At 35.7% G+C, this 24173-nt stretch overlaps 1 protein-coding gene across 1 annotated transcript; it reads right to left on the reverse strand.

The window, feature by feature from the left end:
* Positions 1-1412: 1412 nt before the first annotated feature.
* On the reverse strand, positions 1413-3285 carry LOC120159737 (F-box protein SKIP2-like). The gene has a single exon (XM_039170300.1). The coding sequence runs from the start codon at positions 3128-3130 to the stop codon at positions 1502-1504; it is 1629 nt and encodes a 542-aa protein (XP_039026231.1). The 5' UTR covers positions 3131-3285; the 3' UTR covers positions 1413-1501.
* Positions 3286-24173: the final 20888 nt, after the last annotated feature.

A 24173-nucleotide genomic window follows, 5' to 3' on the forward strand; every position in this document is an offset into this window, starting at 1 on the left:
ATGTTTGTTCTTTCATTTACGTTCGTGAACGTTCGATAGTCTGTTCTTTTATGTTCGTTCGTTTATGTTCTGTCGTTCATATTCAACCCAATCTCTAGACCTATTTAAAATATTAAGACATGATAAATTTTAGCTTTAAACCCATTAATATTTTTAAACCCAATTAATTTTAAACTCCAAGGGTGCGTTTGGTTCACAAAATGTAAGATTACAAGTGGGAATAAAAGATTACCAGGGAATAGGATTGCTGGGAATGTTGTATTTTGTGTTTGGTTGGTTTAGCAGGAATGTAAGATTACCGTGTTTGGTTAAAGGAATAAAAGATTATTAGAATGTATATTTAACCAAATTGTCCTTATTATATATTTGTATAATATTACAAGTTGTAAAATATTTATATATTTTCTTTAAAAAATTAAATTCATAATATTTATATAATTTTTTTACAAAATTAAAAATATAAAAAAGGTTTAATGAAAGGGTAAAAAAAATTTTAACCCCTGAACTTCATATAAAATTTTAATTATATATATTTTTTTGTAAATCTAAAATAATTGAAGGATAAATTTGTAATTTAACATTCGTAGAATTTTTATTATTCAATGACAGAAGAATGATATTTTGAAAAAAAAATAAAAATTTAAGGGCATTTTAGTCAAAAACGCTGGTAATGTTACAATACCTAAGGGAAGTGAGGTAATGACATTCCTGGTAATACACCCCAAAAAATCTACTATTGGTAATAAAATATTACCGGGAATGAGATTCCCGGCTAACTGAACATGGGAATGTGGGATTCCCATCCTTGAACCAAACACGCCTTAAAAAACATCCAAATCAATTAAAGAAAATATAAACCCTAAAATTCTTTAGAAATAATAAAATTCTTCTCAAATATAAACTCAATTAATTTTATGTTTTCATTTTAACGAACGGACACGAACAAATTATATTCCTTAACAAACGAACACGAACAAGAAATTTTATTCGTTTAGTTAGTCCTGTTCATTCGTTTGTTCAGTTGAAGTTAAGCAAACGAACATGAACATACTATCAATCGTGTTGGTTCGATTCGTTTACAGGCCTAACAAGATGTGTATAAGTTTGTTATCAATTAACTAAGAAAATTAATATTACCTTGTAATTACCTCAAATTAATAAAAAAAATTATTCCATTTAGAACATTATAATACCTTGTTAAAGGACCTACCGTGCCATCTTCCGGGACATCAATTGGTAGTTGACTTCATATTCCCAATTTATTAGTACTATTTTTCGTTCATTTTCATACATATAACATTCTTGAAATCTCTACGGCAAAGTAGCATTTAAAAGTGGGGATAAAATACAATACACACTGCTAAAAAAAATTTCCAATTTCAGAAAAGAAAGGGGAGATACAATACACATAATGCATTAAAAAATGATTCATCTCACAAACTTACAAGGTTGCATTATGATCAGAGAAAAGAGTATTGTTTCCAACTCTTTAAAAGATCATTCACAAGTTGCTACTGAAACTATCATCACCGTTAGACCACCTTCTAAATGTGCATGCCACTAAATTCCTATTAGCAAAAACCCCAAACTTGGACCTTAACAATGCTAACCTGCCATTGCTGCTCGTCGAAGCATCTCCGCCGGTTACTTGGCCAACCACCTGCAGATAATCCAACCCGACTTCAAGAATTCCACCGTTGCTGACACTAGCCTCGAAACCACCATCTACCTCACAAGCATCCATATTGATCACTAGTGATTCCCTTTGATCGCGCAACCATTCGCCGGCCTCGCAACTCACTCCTCTACATTTCCTCAACTTAATTTTCATCAAACTGGGACAACCAGAGCCCAGGGCTTCAATGGCAATATCCGATATAGGACATCCCTTGATGCAAAGTTTCTTCAAAGCCTTACATTTGGCTGCAAAGTATGCAATCTCAGTATTACCGATAGTCCCGCTTCCGCAAAGTGCTAATCTCTCGAGTTTCGAGCAATTAGAAGCAATGGCTTCCAAGCTTAAATAAGTAGCATTAACACCAACCAAAACGAGTTCTTCTAAATTAAGACAGTGTTTGGCTACAGCCGCCAAGCCCTCGTCTCCAATTCTATTAGTTCTCCATCCATCAACATGAAGCTTCTTTAACAACTTACAATGCTCAGCTATACAAACAAGCCCATAATTCGAACAGTCCGGAATATGCAAATTCTCAATTTTGGTGCATTTGGAAATAGCAGATAGGCCTATATCACTTACTTGAAGCCTCTCAAGGTGAATTTCCATCAAAGGATTACTGTTACCATTGCTTTCATTGTTATTAACATATAGATTTTCTTTTCGGTATCGATCTTGATTCCCAAGTAATTGAAGGATTCTGTCCCAATCACCCAAACAATGAATAATTTTCAAAGATTTAAGGTTTTTAGCTCCAACAACAAGCGGTTCAAACGACTGACCGTTAACAAGCTCTTTCAAGCAAATCGTTTTCAGTGAAGAAGCCGCCGCTCCTGGCCTGATCGCCTCAGCTCCGTCGTGGATCCCTCTGAGCCTTTTCACCGACAACTCTTCTAAATTCGTGCAATAATCAAGGACGGCGTTTAAAGCTTTGGCGCCGAACATACAAGACCCGCAAGAAAGCTTCCTCGGATTCTTAGAATTCTGAGCAAAAGCCAACATTCCTTCATTGCTGATTTCGCGGCAGCCGCGGGGCTTTAACCGTTCGAGGTTTCGGCAACGGATTGAGATCATCACCAAAGCGTCATCGTTTAAGCTGACCGATTTACGGCTACAACGCAGAGTGAGCTTCGTTACGGAATCGAAGCGCGTAAAGAGAGAAGGCGAAGAGAAGAAGATCTCGGATTGGGCGTTGAGAGACAAACGGTGGCGGCTCCAACCGTCAACGCACAGCCACCGCTTGCAGACGAGCGAACAACGGTTCCGATCGCCAGGTCCAAGGAATTGAAAAACATAAGCTAAACACTTGTCGGGAATCCCAGCGGTGTAATCCTGATTCTCCATGAACTCATCGGAAAATACGTCCCTGCAAACAAAACCAGAAGAAGAAAAAAAGCCAAAGCGATCGCTGAAGGAGTTTTCCCTGTTTAAAGCGGCGGCAGGAGATTGGCCCATTGTGGCGGGTGCAGTATACGCGCCACCGGTAGAAAAAGAAACTCGGAATAGCCTCTTTTCTTTGGACCGTTTTCTCAGAAAAATAAAAGTTTAGGTTTTCGGGGAAATGATCATTGAGACAGAAATTATAAGGCCAAAAAAAAACAAGGGTTGAAATGTACGGTTAGAGATGGCAACTCAACCCGAATCTGACGGGTTTCGATCTGATTCGACTCGATCGGATCGGATTTTTTTAAAAAAATTTCGGGTTCGGGTCGGGTCGGGTTTAGGGTGAAAAAAATTCGACCCGACCCGACTCGAAAAATATATATAATTTTATCATATATATTTATGGATAATTACAATAATGTCCCTCAATATATAATTTTTTTCAATTAAGTCACTGTTTTCATTGAATAAAATTTTTTTTTTTATTATTTCGGGTCGGGTTGGGTTTCTAAGTCATATATTCAGGTCGGGTCGGGTCGAGTGAAACCTTAATTTCGTCGGGTCGGGTCGGGTCACGGGTGAAAAACCCTTTCTTCTCGGATCAGGTCGGGTGGCCCAAAAACCCGACCCGACCCGATCCATTGCCATCCCTAATGCTTGTCCCCATTATTTAAAGGATAAACTATAGCACATGTCCTTTTTGTTTCATTTCTTCAGACTTTTGTCATTCAACTTTTAATTGTTACGATTGATAGCTAAAAAACCCCTAACAGCCTCATGTAAAGATTGAACGAATCCATTATTATAATCTTCACCCTGCCATCTATATCTCGTTTGCAAACCCCTATCCATAGTCACACCATCTTCATTTTTTAACATAAAATAGAATAATCTCTTTACTTCGAACCAGGGTTTCAAATCACAGTCTGAAAATGTGACAACGCCTGTGAAATAGCGATTTTGCCGCCGTCCAAGTTACCCGCAATAGCGCCCGCGATGGCCGTAATAGCTCCCGCAATGACTGCAACCACGATAAACCCGAAATGACCGAAAATACGACTGTGATTTAAAACCCTGCTTCGAACTAAGTAGATCAAATTCGGATTAATCTTTAATAATCTCCATCTTATTGCATATTCTAAAAGTGAGATGAATTTAAGATAAAATATCAAATTCAATGAAATACTTTGAATTAAAAAAATCAATTCTTCACCTCGACGAATAAGTTATCTTGAGAACATATATTCTCCATTTCTTTTATGAAACCCCTTAAAGGGGTATCATTCAATAATGATTGTCAAGTAATTCAAGCTTTGTCCAAACTAGGGCTATAAATGAGACGAGACATATCGCGAGCTACTCGAGATTGACTCGATCAAAGCTCGATAAATACTCGGATCGAATGGAAACGAGCTACTCGATAATCAACTCGAAAAGCTCGTGAGCAGCTCGAAAATATAATATATTAAGATTTTATTTTTTAGAAATAAATTATTAATAATATTAATATTTATGTATTGATTTTTTATAAAAAAAAATATAGTAAGATTTCTTGTATTTAAGGTTCATGTTCGAGTTTGAGTTTGAGGCTTCAATCGAGTTAAGTTTAATAATTTTTTTTCATTTCGAGCCTTTTCGAGCTGCTCACGAGCTTCAGTTTAGGATTTTGAGTTCGAGTCGAGCTTGAAAATTTTAAGCTCGCTAGTTTTCGAGTCGAGTCGAGCTTCATTTCAAAGTTTTCGAGTCGAGTCGAGCTCAGCAATACTCGAGCTCGACTCGGCTCGTTTACACCCCTAGTCCAAACTTGATTACACGAGATAACTTAGTCTTTACATCGATAAGATTATTATAAGTGTCAACCTTGCTCATAATTATATCTGTAACCCCCACAGACCGATGCGGGTAACCCGATCAGATCCGGGGTGTCACATTAGGGCCACCGGAGTGACCCACTGTAAAAATAGCGGAAAATTTAAAACTTTTATTGAAACGTGTAACTTATAAAATCAGTTGTCACTATTTAAAAATAAAACAGATTTCCAGACTCGTATATAAATCAAAATACAATTACATGCCCCCTAATCACATGTACCATACTCTGCAACGCCAGAAGAACTCCCTTACTGAAGTCGATAGCTACACTGATACAATTCTTTTAACTTGAAAATGTGAGTAATAGAGTGAGCTTTGAAAAGCTCAGTAATGTAGATGCTCGTTTTTGTCCGGGGCTAAGTCGGAGCAGACCCGAAGCAGAGCAGTTGGAGGCCCAATCCAATGATCAAGCCCAGTCCACGTGAAATCCTAAACAATTAAAAAGGCGGTTATCGGGAGTTAACCAAAGTAAAGTGGAGGAAAGAGGTCAGTTTAAGGGATTAACTACTGGAAATTGTGGGGGGGGGGGTCTTTGGCATTTTTTATTTTTTACACAAGAGAAGGGAAAAAAAGGACCTCCATTTTTGTTTACCTTTTCAGAAAATAGAAAAACAGAAAGAGCATTGTACTGGATTTTACTTCTATTTTGGAGATCAAAAGAAACAGAATTCACTCGTTTCAACGAACCAAGGCAATTCAAAGCAAATTCTTCCAAGGTTTATTTTCTTTATCATTATGTACATTAGCATTTCCTTCGCCAATTTTCAATTTTTATGTTTTTTTGTTGTTGAATAAATCAGTAAATAAATTACATTTTACATGTCTAAAAAGTTTCTTATGAATCATAACTTTAGGTTTTCATTCGAAATAAATAATAATAGAATAATTTAGGGATTTACTTGGGCTGTTAGAATGCAAAGAGGGTCTTGTTGATTCCTTGTCGTAGGTCACCGGCGAAGTGCGAGTCAGAGTGTCTAGAGGGGAGCGATGGTGGTTTGGTTTCGAGAGGCATAGGGACTGTTTTTTGTCTTCTAGAGGTCGATTTAGCGAGCTTTATTTTTGGGTTCGTGATTAGGAGGGATATATGTGATTTAAGTTCTCGTTCCATGCTTTATGAAGGTTAAAGGAGGGTGTTTGAAGGTGGTAAGCTCTTCATCAGAGTTCAAAAGAGATGATGGTCATGAATAATTTTGGGTTTTTGTTTTGTTTCTCTCAAATAATAAAAGGATAGAGGCGAGAAAGAGTAAATGGCCGAGAGAGGAGTTAACATACTGTTGCTTTAGGTTTATTCTTTTTCTTTTTAAAAGCTTAAACCACGCTTAGTAAAACACAAATGTACTGCCATTCTTGTTGGGTTATTTGCTTGTCTAAGGTTCTTTCTTTTGTAATATTTTTCTTTTGACCATTAAATATCTTAATCCTAGTTTAGACTATTTTATTTTTTAGATTTAGTCATTGAACTTAGATTTCTTTTAGTTTAGTCTATAGTTTATTAAATATGATTAGTCTAAGTTAATTGTATTTTGATTTACCATGTTTTACATTTACATTCGAGACCATTATAGTTTATATGTGCATATATGCACGGTTTCTTTTTATCATTATATAGGTCAAATTTAACGTTGCATTTTATGTTTTTGTTTTTATATTTGAGCCACATTTGTATATTATAAGTTAATATGCATGGTTTACGATCTTTAATTAAAATATACGTAATTTTTTTTGTATGTCACGTTGTGTGATATTTTTAATTTTGTATAATTAATTTTGGCATGTCATCCATTTTTTGCACAATTTGTATGATACATTCACGTGCATAACTCGACCTATTACATAATCGGACTAAGGGTAATACCCTTTTAATTTAAAATTGTCTTGAGTGGCCTGTCTTAACTGATTAGAGGGCCCTTATGACCATTTTAAGTTAAAAGTGTATCCCGAAAGTGAAACCTAAAAATCGATTCTTCACCTAAAATTTGGGAATGGAAGAAAAAGAAATGTTCGGTTATTTAAATTTATCGAGAAAAGGTTGTTATATCTTTTAAGATCTGGTCTCGATATTTGTAAATAATCGAACATTCTTTATCTTTCTAAAATGACTCGGTAATTTTAATTTAATTTATTTGAGCGCTTTTGAATGTTTTAAATTTACATTTTTATTTTATGGGATCAAAAATCAAAATAAATTCGAATTTGTAAAGTTCATTGCAAAGACGTTAATTAATCGACTAGGTACCGTTTTAGGGCGTTGTGGGGGTGCTAATCCTTCCCTGCAAGTAACCGACTCCCGAACTCGGATTTTGGTAACGCAGACCTTAATTTGTTGTTTTAATAAAAATTAATTTTTATTTAAAATAACAAACAATTTTGGGTGCCCAATCACACCCTAATCAAAGATTGGTGGCGACTCTTTGAACTGTATTTTTTTTTCGATCGTAAAGGAAATCCAAAATTTTTCGAAACGAGAGGTTTTTAAATCGCATTTGTTTTTAAATTAAAAATCAGTTGAAAGAGGTAAATTAAAAATTAATGTGGTTTTTAAAATATCACCTTTTCACCTTTAAGAAAAAATCGTTTCGACAGCTTGGCGACTCCGCTGGGGACTTTTGTTTAGAGAGTCAGGCCGATAGCCGATTAATTAAATGTCTTTGCAATTGAAAGTTATAAATTTGTTTTAATTTGGTTTTTTATCCCTTGTTTGGTTTTTAATAAGTTTTGTTTGTATTTTGATTTAATTCGATTAACAATTAAATAGTTGTACTGATCTATTTGCTAATGGTTTCAGATTATTTGTGAATTGATAATTGATTTTTGAGTTCTTTTATTATGTGTTTTTTCGCTTTTCCTCACACACTGCACAGTTGCATTATCATAACATGAGCTAAAACCCCGCTCCGTCCTATTTAAGTAGGAGTGAGAGACTATGCCCTCGTGTGGTTTTCACCTCCGCATGGGATAGTGGATCGCTCCTGGAGCTCATGCCTTATGGTCCTCGTGATGGTATTCACCTCCGCATGGACATAAGGAGGTGTGTTCCCTCGAAATTGAACTTAATCCCCTAAAGCTTGTGATGGGCCAGGATTGAGGGTTCGGCAGCCCAAGAGGGCACCAGCAAGGAAAATTCGAGAACCTATTATTTTAGAACCGAACTCAGCATATAGTGAACATAGAGCCCAAATTTAGGTCGAGCCTAACCTAAACCTTAAGAGTCCCGTGAGGAGGGAACACAAGGAAAAGCTTTTTGAGTCATTTAATTTTGTTTTTTGAATAAATGTATGCGAACTAGAAATCATGCGGTTAGGTTTATTTTTTTGAGCATGTATGCGAACTAGAAATCATGCGGCTAGGTTTATTTTTCTCGAGCAAGCATGCAAATTAGATATCATGCGGTTAGGATTTTTTTTGTGAATGACAAGGCATGGGGGTAGATATCATGTTGGGTAGGATTTGCTAAAGCATGATTAGGTAGCCAGCATGTGAGGGTAGGTTTTATTTAATGACTTTGATACTTATTATTTTGTTGTTTATATTATGTGTACTAACCCATTTTGTTATATGTCTATTTTATTTTGATTTTATTGCATTTGCATCTTCATGTCAACCAAAGGTGTTAATTCGCAAGTGATTGACTAATAAGAAGACTGGTCATAATGAGACAAGAAATTCTTAATCATGTAATCAAAATCGGGAGATCCAGAGGCGTTCAGATGATTCATGAAGAAGGGCATCCGATGAATGAAGAAATTTGAAACTGATTGAAGACTGATCCACAAAGAAAGACATCATGAAGATCTTCCCTCAGGAGATAGATGCAGTAATGCCAAGGACGAAAAGACCCTTCATAAAGACGTGAAGAGCACTTTCCATTGAAAGTGGAGATGGAGATCCCAAGATTCAATTCAAGGACAATTGATTTCATCAAATGTGATAAAATACGCCGACCATTTTGGAGATGCAATGCCAGATTCCATGAAGAGTATGATTCAAGGAAATGAAGAATCACAATTGTATTTTGATTACATGGTGTAATGAAATCTTGTTGTCTAAATGAAGGTTGTTCTATAGTGGTCACTTTTGGGATTAACACCTTTTGCATTTGCATTTTTGCATCCACATTTGCATTCACATCGCTTTAATTTAAGCATTTTTACATGCATAAATCATGAAAATATGAGAGTAACTCGTGAAGGATGATGTGGCAGAAGCTCTGAAATTAAATTGAAGTTACCCTGAGACGTGTTTATGGAAAGATAGACAACAATGAATGAGATCTTAGCACGAGTTAGTAAGATCGAGAGAATTCAAGAACAGCTCGTAAGGACCCAACAAGAAATGATTGATGAAGCAAGGAAGTTCCAAGTTGAATCCAGGGGACAGATGTCCAAGTTGATGAGCATGATGATTACAGTGATATATGGGGATAAATCATCAGATGACCCTATTACACAAGAAAATATGAAGATTTCGGGTGAGAATCTGAATGTTAGTGGTGCAGTCAATGTGATGATAGCAAATGAGCAAAAACAGATGAAGACTTCGAGTGAGAATCTGAATGTTAGTGGTGCAACCAATGTGATGATAGCAACTGATCAAGAACCTGTTAGGGGATTTGGTAATTCAAGTCAACTCCAAAAATTAAGTAAGATTCCAGAAGATGCTACGGAGATCATACTGGGAAAAGCAGAAGTTAAGGGTGAAACTTCTAATACGAAAGTAGAACCGGACTCAAAGAAAAGAGGCATAGAGGAGGTTCAAGTGTCAGTAAAGAAGGCCAAAAATAATAGAAAGAAGAAGAAGAGGACACTTATGGTTCCGATCTCATATTCAGACTTGTTACTATTTCTCTTTGAAAGTGGGCTTCTAAAGCCTTTTCCTCCGAGGTACAATACTTATTTGCGTCCAGACTGGTAAGGTGTCAAGAAATCATGTGGTTATCATTCTCATGAGTTTAGCCACTCTACAGAAGATTGTACGATCCTGAGATTTAAAGTTCAAAACTTCATCACGGAAAGGTTGTTATGCTTTGAAAATGGAAAACCTAAGCTCCCCGGAAGTTCAAAACTTATCGATGAAGGGAGATTTGCAAATCAATGTCTCTCCCAAGATGTTGGTCAAACGTTAAACCTTCAAAGCGAATGTTCCAGTGGTCAGTCACAAGGTCTTCAATATGATCATAATAACGGCAAGAAGAAAGTGGGATCAAAAGAGTTTTCATATAGCCAGATATATCCAAAGTTGCTCCAAGCCCAACTGATTGTCCCACGTCTGGCCAAGCCTTTGCTACCCCCTTATCCGAGTTGGTATAATGAGGATGTTACTTGTGAATATCATACTGGAGCCCGAGGACACTCCATCGAGAATTGTAGCATCTTCAAGCGACAGGTTCGAGATCTTTTGGCTCATGGAGTTATAGAGGTGGATGCTCAGCAGTTGAAAATTAATCGCCAGAATGAAGTTGATGGGGTTGAAACAAGTGAAGTACATGCCAAAGAGAGTGTTGAAAAGGAGAAAAATAAAATCAAGGAAAGTGAGATATGTGAAGCAGAGATAAAGGACTCAACTCTTGAGACCTCTTTGATGCTAAAAAAGAAGATAGAAGTGGGAAATAACAAGAAGAAAGTTAAAGGAGGGGGTAGTCCGAGACTGGCCGCAGAAGATGTCTTGGGAAAATACGACCCTCAAGGTTTTTCAAGTGCCCATTTCTGACTTGTTATCCCCTTTAATCAAGAATCAGTACCTCACTCCAAGGCCATTAAGAATGAAGACTAGCCCATCCGCTTATGGCTACGACCCAAATAGTGCTTGTGATTTTCATATGGGGGCATTAGGTCATCCCACTGACAAGTGCATACCATTGATGGAAGATATAGAAAATCTCGTTGATAAAGGAGTCCTGACACAAGAAATGATCAAGATATGGGGAGAGAATGCGGATAAAAACCCTAATCCAATGGGGCACCTGCCATTCTAGGGAAAGTAGGGCCTTTTGGTTGAACAAGTGAAGGTTGTGCTCCACCACAATCGCATTTCCCATTTGCAACATTATGTTTGAACTTGTTTTTCATCATTTCTCAGTTTTTTATATATATATAATGATATTTAAATGAACTCATGTTTTTTTTAAGAATGGTGATCATTGAATCAAATCCATGATTTGAAATTCTTCGAATATCAATTGAATTAAAAGCTCTTTAATGGTTAGAGTTATAAGTTTTTGACAAAATGGCAAGGTTGAAACATGATAAAACAAGGACCTTGACCTTATCCCCATAAGATACAATTGAACACCATACCTTTTTATTGCAGGGACCGATATAGCCTTTTTCTATCATAATAGAATGAACCATAGGCTTAGTATTCAGATATGCATAGGAGCGGACAACATGGGGCATCTTTTGCGTATGACATTACAAAACTATCTAGACCATACTTTTGTTGACGACGTTTGATGATGATTATGATCTTTACGGATGGAATAGTCGAGTAGATGAGTCTAGTTTAGGTCAGTTGCTTGGGAATTGAACTCTAACGATGAAATTTTCTGACTTTCAACAACACCTAGACTATGACAGGTTCTTCTTGACAAGCTTAAGAAATTGGATTCGTATACCCAGATATAATAGTATATGTATATATAAGCTTGAGCTGTCCCTCTAGAGCAATTGGTTAAAAGCCTCGGCTTTATGGATAGAATTCAGCTACCCTGATAAAGATGATTATATTATATGTATACAATAAAGCTGAGCTATTCCGCTAAAGCAATTGGTTATAGAGGAAACTCGAAAGCCCTGGCTTTATGAATAGATTATATTCAAACCATGACCTTAATCGGGTACTTGGCAATTCGGTGTATGCTCCACTGTGATTGTCAAGTCAAAGACTTTGTGATGAGATGAATCCTTCAGCTAGCCCGATAAAGGCAAATTACAATAAAGCTGATTTCAGCTAGCCAGACAATGGCAAATTAAATCAATTTTATAAATAAGGAGTGACGGCAAAAATGGACTAAGGGAGATAAGGAACACCTGTTATAGTCAATTTCACACGTGCACTCAGAAATTTCATTTTTAGATCGATATTTCTGCATTGCCTTGGTTAGAGGAGTCTACAAGGCTTGAACAAATGAAAGATTTCAGAGAACTAAAATGGAAGTGTTCTAGAAAGTCTAGTAATGGATTATGCTAGTTGCGTCATTTTGTCCGCATCCGATTAAAATACCAAGCCAAAAAAAAAGAAGGGCATGTTGCAATATTCACGATGACTGAGAAGGAAATGATATTTCGGTGGTTGAAACTTTAGAAAATAGTAAGCCAACCCCTCAATTTTGACACTTGTCAAAGAGCTATAACCCTGAAAATATTAAAGAGCTATTGATTCTTTTGATATTCTGTGAACTCTTGTTTATGATTTGATTCAATTGTGAGCCTGAATTAAGGGGCAGTGTTTTACAAAATTATTTCATTCTTTGATCCCTAAAATAAGAGAAAAGGGAAATATATTTTCAAACAGGATAGTCTTAAATGTGAAAGGTCCTTGAGGTTGACGAGGCTCTTTTTGCCTCCATTGAAGAAAGAATAAGCGATGCCAGAACATGAAGCATTCCACAGTATTGAAAGCAAATAGTCTGAGAAATCAGAAGGAGTAAGGAATGGAGCTTGTAGTGTTTCCTTGTGACGTTGTCAGTAACCCATCAAGAAGAAGATGATATCATCATTCAGAATAGGCACATTTTACGACTTGTATAAAAGCACAAGACATTTTTTTAGAAAAATTGATCACTTATTAAGTGTTTAGGGCAAAATGAAGAGAATCCCTCAAGATATTCGGCTATACTGTTGTGTAGCGGCACTAGAATTTGAGCATTCAAAGTCAAGAGATTTTGGTACGAATGGAGCCGTGAATACCCACATTGGGGCATGACTGAACCCCCATCATTTTGAGATGACATGATTCGGACGAAGAAGGCATTGAGAATAAGCCTTACAATTTGAGGTTTTGGGGCATTTTGAAGACCCGTACCAGTAAAAGATAATATTGGGGCATGACTGAACCCACATCATGATGAAATGACAAGATTCAGACCAAGAGGACGTTGAGAGTGAGTCTTACAACTTGAAATGTTGGGGCATTTTGAAGGCTTATTCTAGCTAATGATATTATTGTGGGGCATCTTTAGAAGCCAATGAAGACCTGTGGAACGATCATTGAATTGAAAAATGGTTCCAAGGGGATAAAAATGTATGAAGAATGAAAATGGTGAAACAGTGACAGTGGAGTTTACCATATATGATAATTTTGTCCATCATCAGTTGCATTATTCCGGTGATGTCACATGCATCAATGTTGGCGAGCCAAAACATCCCACTTTAATCTTCATTGAGTTTTGGTATTCTTGTAATCCCATACAAAAACTCTGGACGTTATGCAAAGAACTTCCCTGGTTAAAAGATATAGGCAGAAGCCACAAGAAAAGATGAATGTGTTGACAAATGATTTACGAACCAGTAAATATGATGCTGAATCAATGTTGCGATCATGTTTTGTTTCCATTATCCGAGATGAAGGTTGTCATACGCAACTCCAAGGTTAAAATGAAAAATGATGTGGTGACATGAAAAATTGGGATAAATCCTCCTTGTGATATGAGTTAAAGCAGAATAGATGCAACTATCGCATTGACCTTTGTGGAGTTTGGCGTAGTCATGTACATAGTCTCCAAAAACGGGGCAATACAATCATGCTTCTGACCATAGCAAGAAGTTGAGAGAGAAAACATTTTCTCCGAAATAAAGATAGATAATAAAGACGACAATGAGATAGAAGAATATCAGAGGGCTCGTCAAAAATGCAAGTTGGAAACTATGAGTTGCTACACGGGTATATAAAGCAGATCCTGGAAAGGAATGATCAAGTATAAGAAGACTAAGTTCACCACTTTGAAGTCAAATGAAGATGGAATCAGAATTTATGCATTCATGAGAACATCATTTGCATAAAATAAAATGCATTACACTAATACATTTAATTGCATTTGTGTTCGTGTTTCATGCATAAACACATGGCTTTGACAGATCTTCCAGTGAAAAGAGAAGATGCATGATGTCAGAAGCCCGACAAGTCGAAAGGAAGATTTCAAACCTCAAATGCAAGAAATCACGTTTAGAAAGGTATACCCTGAAGAATTGAGAGGTCTAATCCACAGAAGAAGCAATACTCTAAAGTGATAACCATTAGATATAGAAGAAAAACATAGATGTTCACGTATGAAAAGATAAATCACTCGATTAAAGTGACTTGAACACAGAAGATTGGGGCAAAGCCAAGTCTTCACAAAAGAGTAGTGAAGCAAATCCATTTTGAGCCTTCACTAAAGAGTAGTGAAGCAAACCATCTTAAGCCTTCATCGAAGAGTAGTGAAGCATATCCTTTTTAAACCTTCTCGGAAGAGTGTTGGAGCAAACCATCAGACTATCAGATGTAGGAGAAAAAGCAAAATTTCTCGCGTACAAAGCAAAGGAAACGCGCGCGAGGAGTTATTAACCGATTCAATGTCCCAGGAAGGGAGGGGTTCAAATGACAGTCAAGTCAATGAAGACTCTCGCATTTAGTTGTGGCGAGACGAGTTCTCACAAGAGAAATGAATTCGAAAAGATTCTCTTAAATTCTAAATTTTTGAGTATAATGATTTTCAATTTCAAGCACACATTAATGATTGATAATGTTTGATTTTCAGGTTCGACCTTCGAAGCAAATCAAACTTAAGTCTTCACGAGAGAGTAGTGAAGCAAATCATCTAGAAGTCTTCACAAGAAAGTAGTAAAGCAGAAGAACATGTTCGAGTTCCATACTCCCTAGATAAAGAGGGAGCGAACCCGTAAGAAGAAGATATTCAAGTTCTATACTCCCTAGAGAAAGAGGGAGCGAACATGTAAGTAGAATATGTTTGAGTTTCATACTCCCTAGATAAAGAGGGAGCGAACCAGTAAGAAGAAGATGTTCGAGTTCCATACTCCCTAGAGAAAGAGGGAGCGAACCCGTAAGAAGAAGATGTTCGAGTTCCATACTCCCTAGAGAAAGAGGGAGCGAACCCGTAAGAAGAAGATGTTCGAGTTCCATACTCTCTAGAGAAAGAGGGAGCGAACCCGTAAGAAGAAGATGTTCGAGTTCCATACTCCCTAGAGAAAGAGGGAGCGAACCCGTAAGAAGAAGACGTTTGAGTTCCATACTCTCTGAAGCAATAGAGAGCGGACACGTTTGTTGAAGATCAAGTCTTATACTCTCTGAAGAAATAGGGAGCAGACTTATCATTTGAAGATTTTTCAAGTTTCATTTATCCTGAAGTAACAGTGAGTGGTTTAATCTTTTGAAGTTCTCATGACCGGACAAACTCGATCATCTTTTGATCTTTGCTCTATTCTCGTTATACGATAATGAGGAAAGAGGGGCAGCTGTAGATGCTCGATTTTGTCCGGGGCTAAGTCGGAGCAGACCCGAAGCAGAGCAGTTGGAGGCCCAATCCAATGATCAAGCCCAGTTCACGTGAAATCCTAAACAATTAAAAAGGCGGTTATCGGGAGTTAACCAAAGCAAAGTGGAGGAAAGGGGTCAGTTTTAAGGGATTAACTACTGGAAATTGTGGGGGGTCTTTGGCATTTTTTATTTTTTACACAAGAGAAGGAAAAAAAAGGACCTCTATTTTTGTTTACCTTTTCAGAAAATAGAAAAACAGAAAGAGCATTGTACTGGATTTTACTTCTATTTTGGAGATCAAAAGAAACATAATTCACTCGTTTCAACGAACCAAGGCAATTCAAAGCAAATTCTTCCAAGGTTTATTTTCTTTATCATTATGTACATTAGCATTTCCTTCGCCAATTTTCAATTTTTATGTTTTTTTTGAATAAATTAGTAAATAAATTACATTTTACATGTCTAAAAAGTTTCTTATGAATCATAACTTTAGGTTTTCATTCGAAATTAATAATAATAGAATAATTTGGGGATTTACCTGGGCTGTTAGAATGCAAAGAGGGTCTCGTTGATTCCTTGTCGTAGGTCACCGGCGAAGTGCGAGTCAGAGTGTCTAGAGTGGAGCGATGGTGGTTTGGTTTCGAGAGGCATAAGGACCGTTTTTTGTCTTCTAGAGGTCGATTTAGCGAGCTTTATTTTCGGGTTCGTGATTAGGAGGGATATATGTGATTTAAGTTCTCGTTCCATGCTTTATGAAGGTTAAAGGAGGGTGTTTGAAGGTGGTAAGCTCTTCATCAGAGTTCAAAAGAGATGATGGTCATGAATAATTTTGGGTTTTTGTTTGTTTCTCTCAAATAATAAAAGGATAGAGGCGAGAAAGAGTAAATGGCCGAGAGATGAGTTAATATACTGTTGCTTTAGGTTTCTTCTTTTTCTTTTTAAAAGCTTAAACCACGCTTAGTAAAACACAAATGTACTGCCATTCTTGTTGGGTTATTTGCTTGTCTAAGGTTCTTTCTTTTGTAATATTTTTCTTTTGACCATTAAATATCTTAATCCTAGTTTAGACTATTTTATTTTTTAGATTTAGTCATTGAACTTAGATTTCTTTTAGTTTAGTCTATAGTTTATTAAATATGTTAGTCTAAGTTAATTGTATTTTGATTTACCATGTTTTACATTTACATTCGAGACCATTATAGTTTATATGTGCATATATGCACGGTTTCTTTTTATCATTATATAGGTCAAATTTAACATTGCATTTTATGTTTTTGTTTTTATATTTGAGCCACATTTGTATATTATAAGTTAATATGCATGGTTTACGATCTTTAATTAAAATATACGTAATTTTTTTTGTATGTCACGTTGTGTGATATTTTTAATTTTGTATAATTAATTTTGGCATGTCATCCATTTTTTGCACAATTTGTATGATACATTCACGTGCATAACTCGACCTATTACATAATCGGACTAAGGGTAATACCCTTTTAATTTAAAATTGTCTTGAGTGGCCTGTCTTAACTGATTAGAGGGCCCTTATGACCATTTTAAGTTAAAAGTGTATCCCGAAAGTGAAACCTAAAAATCGATTATTCACCTAAAATTTGGGAATGGAAGAAAAAGAAATGTTCGGTTATTTAAATTTATCGAGAAAAGGTTGTTATATCTTTTAAGATCTGGTCTCGATATTTGTAAATAATCGAACATTCTTTATCTTTCTAAAATGACTCGGTAATTTTAATTTAATTTATTTGAGTTCTTTTGAATGTTTTAAATTTACATTTTTATTTTATGGGATCAAAAATCAAAATAAATTCGAATTTGTAAAGTTCATTGCAAAGACGTTAATTAATCGACTAGGTACCGTTTTAGGGCGTTGTGGGGGTGCTAATCCTTCCCTGCACATAACCGACTCCCGAACTCGGATTTTGGTAACGCAGACCTTAATTTGTTATTTTAATAAAAATTAATTTTTATTTAAAATAACAAACAATTTTGGGTGCTCAATCACACCCTAATCAAAGATTGGTGGCGACTCTTTGAACTGTATTTTTTTCGATCGTAAAGGAAATCCAAAATTTTTCGAAACGAGAGGTTTTTAAATCGCATTTGTTTTTAAATTAAAAATCAGTTGAAAGAGGTAAATTAAAAATTAATGTGGTTTTTAAAATATCACCTTTTCACCTTTAAGAAAAAATCGTTTCGACAAGTAATACATAACTACCAGATGATGCTGATGAACGTGTAGATACAGATAAATATATAATTCCTTATTGTTTCCGAACATTTATAGATTTTTATACTGAGTAGAGATCCTACTGATATTTCAGGTGGTAACAGACAATGAGCTTTCAGTTTAGACAAATATTTCGGATGACTGAGTTCAGGAGATCAGAATAGGTTATCTAGTGTGTTCCCATAAAACCAGTAAAAAGATACAGATTTTTATTTTAAAACATATATATATACACCCCCATCCTTTCACAATATGTTTGTGTAGGTTCCCCGGAACCATACACCCTGTACAACCAGTAAGGCCTTGAGCACACAGCCGAGAAGCCTGCAGATAATCTTCCTCCAACAATAAACCTCCCAGATAAAACATTTCTCCGTCGGTAAACGAAGATATCATAAATCAAAATAGAATTCAGATAAGATATCAGAACAGAATCCAGATCAGAAATCAGAACAAAATTCAGGTAATGTATCAGAACAGAATTCAAGTCGGAAATCAGATAAAATATTTATATAATTAGGGAACACACCAGAGTTTACAGACATTATTCAGAGGTACTGGATAATCTTATCAAACAGAAAAACACAGATCTTCAGTATACTGATAGAATATCAGAATTCAGAATCACTATTGGAAGAGTTCAATAACTGACAAAATCATCAATTATTCAGAATATGACTTGAGCTGGTAAGGAAGAAATGAAGGTTCAGGACATTTACAATCTATGTCGATTAATCAATTTATCGAACAACTCCAAATGAATAGCTCCCAAAAACAATACTTATCAACTTGTCAATTCATTAACCTTCCATGGTATTTACTCTTTAATACCAAATATTATTATCCATAGATCATCTTCTGAGTCATCACTGAACAGATCTTAAGGAGGCTAAAAAAATATTCTAATGCTTTTAATTTTATTTCCACGCTTCCACAATATCATGTAATACTGACGTACTTGATTAATTTGTTCATAAACCATTGTAATTATACACTATGTAAACTCATCAGAGTTTTCAGACTTATCCAAATCACTTACTAAATCCTCAATCATTGAAGTTACCTAGTTCATTTAGCAGTCATGTCCATTCCAGTTACTTCGGGATTTTCCAGAGTAATTCAAACGTTCCTGAATTTCATATACATATCGTATTTTCGTTCTATTTAATTTGGTCTTCGTGGTTGATTTGTTGAACAAATGTCAAATTCTTAGTACTGAATGCGATCTAGAGTTGAGCTGGGCTGAATACTTCAAAAATTATCATTGAGCTAAACTTGAGTAGACGAACATGTATTCAAGTAATATCTATGTCGTTCAGGTACTGACATATTATTAAGGTTGATCGGCTCACTTAAGTTATGTTCCATAACTTTTAAAGGTAGTCCAATACCTATGCTTATTTGGATTCCTTAATTAATCCAGGGTATTTACTTAGTTTAGGCCATAAGGTTATTTTGGTAATTTTGGTGTTCAGTTTTATTCCATTTATTTTATAGCTCGAGGATATCCAATCATTCCTGAGCTTGGTGATATTCTTGGGTCATTTCCATTACAGGGGTATTTTGGTCATTATATAGATTCAGTGTACTTTAATCATTTCCTTTCGTCTGATCTTACTATTAAAGTCAATCTTATCATTTATTTCAGTCATTTCGAACAATTCTGATAACAGAACACCCCCGACAAATTGTTCTTCAGGTATTTACTCATAACTAGGATATTTTCGGGTCAAGTGCCTTCTCATATTTTACAAACGGAACATCAGGAATTTTCCTGTACTAAGTCAGGATTTTAACAATCAAATATGTACTTAATCGAGAAAAGTACGAATCCTCTAAGTATTTTCTCATTCAGGGTTAACTCTGACTATTCTACCTCTTAAGGCATTTCCGTAATTTCTTAACCATATAATTTCGATATTATCTCTTAACGAAAATAATATAATTTAGAGATCCTATGATTAATTGCTTTCTTGAACACTCTCTGATCTTGAAATAACTCGCTGAACAGACTTCTAGTATCTTGCATAAGCCCTCTTGGGGTTAAAAACCGGTTATCCATAGTTTCCAAGTACAACTAACATTTCTAATGCACATCAATATATTTATCAGATCAATATGTCTTTTCAGATTTATTAATCCACTTCCAGGGACAATTCTTATCATTTTCCAATATAAGGGTAATTTCGTATTTTTACCCTACCGAAGTATTCTCATAATTTCCCATCCAAGTACCTTTAACATTTAACCTTTGATGATATAAAATATAATTTACAAATCCATGTCTGATTTCTTTATCACTAATCACAAACTTGTAATTTAATTCTAACAATCTTTCAATCTCTTATATTAATAATTCGATCCGTATTCAGATACTGAATTTCTACCACATTCATATCGAGTGTAGAAACTAATTAACTACACAAATGAGACCAGCATTATCTTAATCATGCATTTACCAATATTCACATGTTCCAAAAAGCATAAAGAGGTAGTAAAGTATTACCTCGATTTTCGTGCAATACTGATCGACCATAAAAATTACATTCGAACGCCTTTGATCTTCAATTCAACTTCCAATAATTCCTCAGATACATATCAACATAAATTATATCATAAACGAAGCTTAATTGCGATAAATGGATCGAATCAGGTGATAAATCAGTGAAAGATAGCTTACCGGGTTCGAATTTGGCGAAACGGACTTCGGATTCAGATTCAAGACGTTGAAAGTATAAAATATGACTTTTCGGAAATTTGAAATTTTCTGTCAAAATCAAAGTCACCGGGTTTGAATTTCGAAAAACGGACAGCGGAATCAGATTTGGAACGTCGAAAAATGTCAGGATATGTATACTCGGTCGAAGTCAAAGGTCGTTTAATGCCCGGTCAAAGTCGGTCAAAGTTTTGGTCAACGATGGTCAACGTCGGTCAATAGTCAACGAGTCAACAATCAACGGGTCTAGTCAGCAGGTCGGGTAAACGGGTCGGGTCGGGTCGGGTCGGGTTATGACCGGTCAAACCGGTCATTTGGACCATCCCCACGCGCAGTGGCGGCGCGTGGGGCCCTTTACAGCTACCTAAAAATCACGAAAAAATTCTTAAAAATTATTTTGAGCGATTTCAAGATACTTACAAAGCTCGGTTCACAATTTTGAACGGCGGATAGCTCGATTTCAACAAATCGAAAACTTTGACCGCTTCACCTCCTTACGCGCCGCCGTCGACGAAGACCAAGGATGACACCGGCGAACTCGGAACGATGCAATGAACACGATGGTGCGGGAGATGTCGTAAACGGATGACCCGATCGTCGTGAATCGATGAAAAACCAACTAAAATCGAGTTATTACCGACGATACTTCCGACTGAAATTAACGACGAACGGCGACGATTCACGACGAAAGGTTTGAGGGGTTTTGTTCCTTGGTTGACAATGAACACGATGGTGGTTTTGGCTCGTCGATCGGACGTCGGACGGTGAGTTAATCGGAGTTGAAAGAAGTGTTGTTGGAGAGGGAAAAACTGGAAAAATCATTCTGGAAACTGACGGGGGAAGAGATTTATAATTCAACATATATAAAAAATGGTTAAATCTTGGGTTTAGCCACTGAATTTTCTTCACTTCTTAAAACGATCTACCAACTTTGAAATTATTCAATTTAATCCTCAATTTCTTCCAAAATTCCAATTAAATTCACCACTTTATAATTTCTTAAATTTAGCCCCTAAAATGGGGTGTTACAATTCTCCCCTCCTTAAAAAGAATTTCGTCCTCGAAATTCATTCATGTCAAATAATTGCAGAAATAAAACTTTCATCAGTTCTCTCATATCTTTAAGTAGCTTTTACAAAAGTACGGATTCTCCACTAATCCTTAACCAGCTGAGTATACATTCTCATCAGAATTCTCTCTCAGTCCAAGTAAATAATCAAAACAACTTTATCCTTGTGAAATCAATTCAGCATTGGTTATGTGAATAGGCTCATAGAGCAGCAGCATATCCCACTTTCATTTCCAGAGTCGAGTCAGAATTTCTCAGATGAATAACTCTCACATAGCTCGTGAGGTACTTCACAGTGTTTAGATAGATGTTACTGCCATTCCTTTTTGTACAAGTATAGCTTTAACGGATAGAAATTTTAGATTACTCGTTATAGATAGGGACTCAGCCCTAGAGTTCCGGCTCAGAGAGGTACGATTGCAGTCTAGGGGCATGTACTGATCAGAAATATTTTGACATTCGACCGGCCGGTCTATCTTGAAAAATTTTGACTCAAACCATAGCTCTGATACCACTAAATGGAACCCCCACAGACCGATGCGGGTAACCCGATTCGATCCGGGGTGTCACATTAGGGCCACCGGAGCGACCCACTGTAAAAATAGCGGAAAATTTAAAACTTTAATTGAAACGTATAACTTATAAAATCAGTTGTCACTATTTAAAAATAAAACATATTTCCAAACTCGTATATAAATCAAAATACAATTACATGCCCCCTAATCACATGTACCATACTCTGCAACACCAGAAGAACTCCCTTACTGAAGTCGATAGCTGCACTGGTACAATTCTTTTAACCTGAAAATGTGAGTAATAGAGTGAGCTTTGAAAAGCTCAGTAATACAGAACTACCAGATGATGCTGATGAACGTGTAGATACAGATAAATATATAATTCCTTATTGTTTCTGAACATTTATAGATTTTTATACTGAGCAGAGATCCTACTGATATTTCAGGTGGTAACGGACAATGAGCTTTCAATTTAGACAAATATTTCGAATGTCTGAGTTTAGGAGATCAGAATAGGTTATCTAGTGTGTTCCCATAAAACCAGTAAAAAGATACAGATTTTTATTTTAAAACATATATATATATATATACACCCCCATCATTTCACAATCTGTTTGTGTAGGTTCCCCGGAACCATACACCCCGCACGACCAGTAAGGCCCTGAGCACACAGCCGAGAAGCCTGCAGATAATCTTCCTCCAACAATAAACCCCCAGATAAAATATTTCTCCGTCGGTAAACAGAGATATCAGAAATCAAAACAGAATTCAGATCAGATATCAGAACAGAATCCATATAAGAAATCAGAAAAGAATTCAGGTAATGTATCAGAACAGAATTCAAGTCAGAAATCAGATAAAATATTTATATAATCAGGGAACACACCAGAGTTTACAGACATTATTCAGAGGTACTGGATAATCTTATCAAACAGAAAAATACAGATCTTCAGTATACTGATAGAATATCGGAATTCAGAATCACTAATGAAAGAGTTCAATAACTAACAAAATCATTAATTATTCAGAATATGACTTGAGCTGATAAGGAATAAATGAAGGTTCAAGACATTTACAATCTATTTTGATTAATCAATTTATCGAACAACTCCAAATGAATAGCTCCCAAAAACAATACTTATCAACTTGTCAATTCATTAACCTTCCATGGTATTTACTCTTTAATACCAAATATTATTATCCATAGATCATCTTCTGAGTCATCACTGAACAGATCTTAAGGAGACTAAAAAATATTCCAATGCTTTTAATTTCATTTCCACGCTTCCACAATATCATGTAATACTGACGTACTTGATTAATTTGTTCATAACCCATTGTAATTATACACTATGTAAACTCATCAGAGTTTTCAGACTTATCCAAATCACTTACTAAATCCTCAATCATTGAAGTTACCTAGTTCATTTAACAGTCATGTCCATTCCAGTTACTTAGGGATTTTCCAGAGTAATTCAAACATTCCTGAATTTCATATACATATTTTATTTTTGTTCTATTCAATTTGGTCTTCGTGGTTGATTTGTCAAACAAATGTCCAATTCTTAGTATTGAATGCGATCTAGAGTTGAGCTGGGCTGAATACTTCAAAAATTATCATTGAGCTAAACTTGAGTAGACGAACATGCATTCAAGTAATATCTATATCGTTCAGGTACTGAAATATTATTAAGGTTGATCGGCTCACTTAAGTTATGTTCCATAACTTTTAAAGGTAGTCCAATACCTATGCTTATTTGGATTCCTTAATTAATTCAGGGTATTTACTTAGTTTATGCCATAAGGTTATTTTGGTAATTTTGGTGTTTAGTTTTATTCTATTTATTTCAGAGCTCGAGGATATCCAATCATTCCTGAGATTGGTGATATTCTTGGGTCATTTTCATTACATGGGTATTTTGGTCATTGGACAGATTCAGTGTACTTTAATCATTTCCTTTCGTCTGATCTTACTATTAAAGTCAATCTTATCATTTATTTCAGTCCTTTTGAACAATTCTGACAACAGAACACCCCCGACAAATTGTTCTTCAGGTATTTACTCATAACTCGGATATTTCCGGGTCAAGTGTCTTCTCAGATTTTACAAACGGAACATCAGGAATTTTCCTGCACTAAGTCAGGATTTTAACAATCAAATCCATACTTAATCGAGTTAAGTACGAATCCTCTAAGTATTTTCTCATTCAGGGTTAACTCTGACTATT

Source organism: Hibiscus syriacus, unplaced genomic scaffold (genome assembly GCF_006381635.1).
Source record: "Hibiscus syriacus cultivar Baekdansim isolate YM2019G1 unplaced genomic scaffold, ASM638163v2 tig00111372_pilon, whole genome shotgun sequence".
NCBI classification, from domain to species: Eukaryota; Viridiplantae; Streptophyta; class Magnoliopsida; order Malvales; family Malvaceae; genus Hibiscus; species Hibiscus syriacus.

Bases quoted from the DNA above. Each gene is read 5' to 3' on its own strand.
- LOC120159737 (XM_039170300.1), bottom strand. From the start codon at position 3,130: ATGGGCCAATCTCCTGCCGCCGCTTTAAACAGGGAAAACTCCTTCAGC.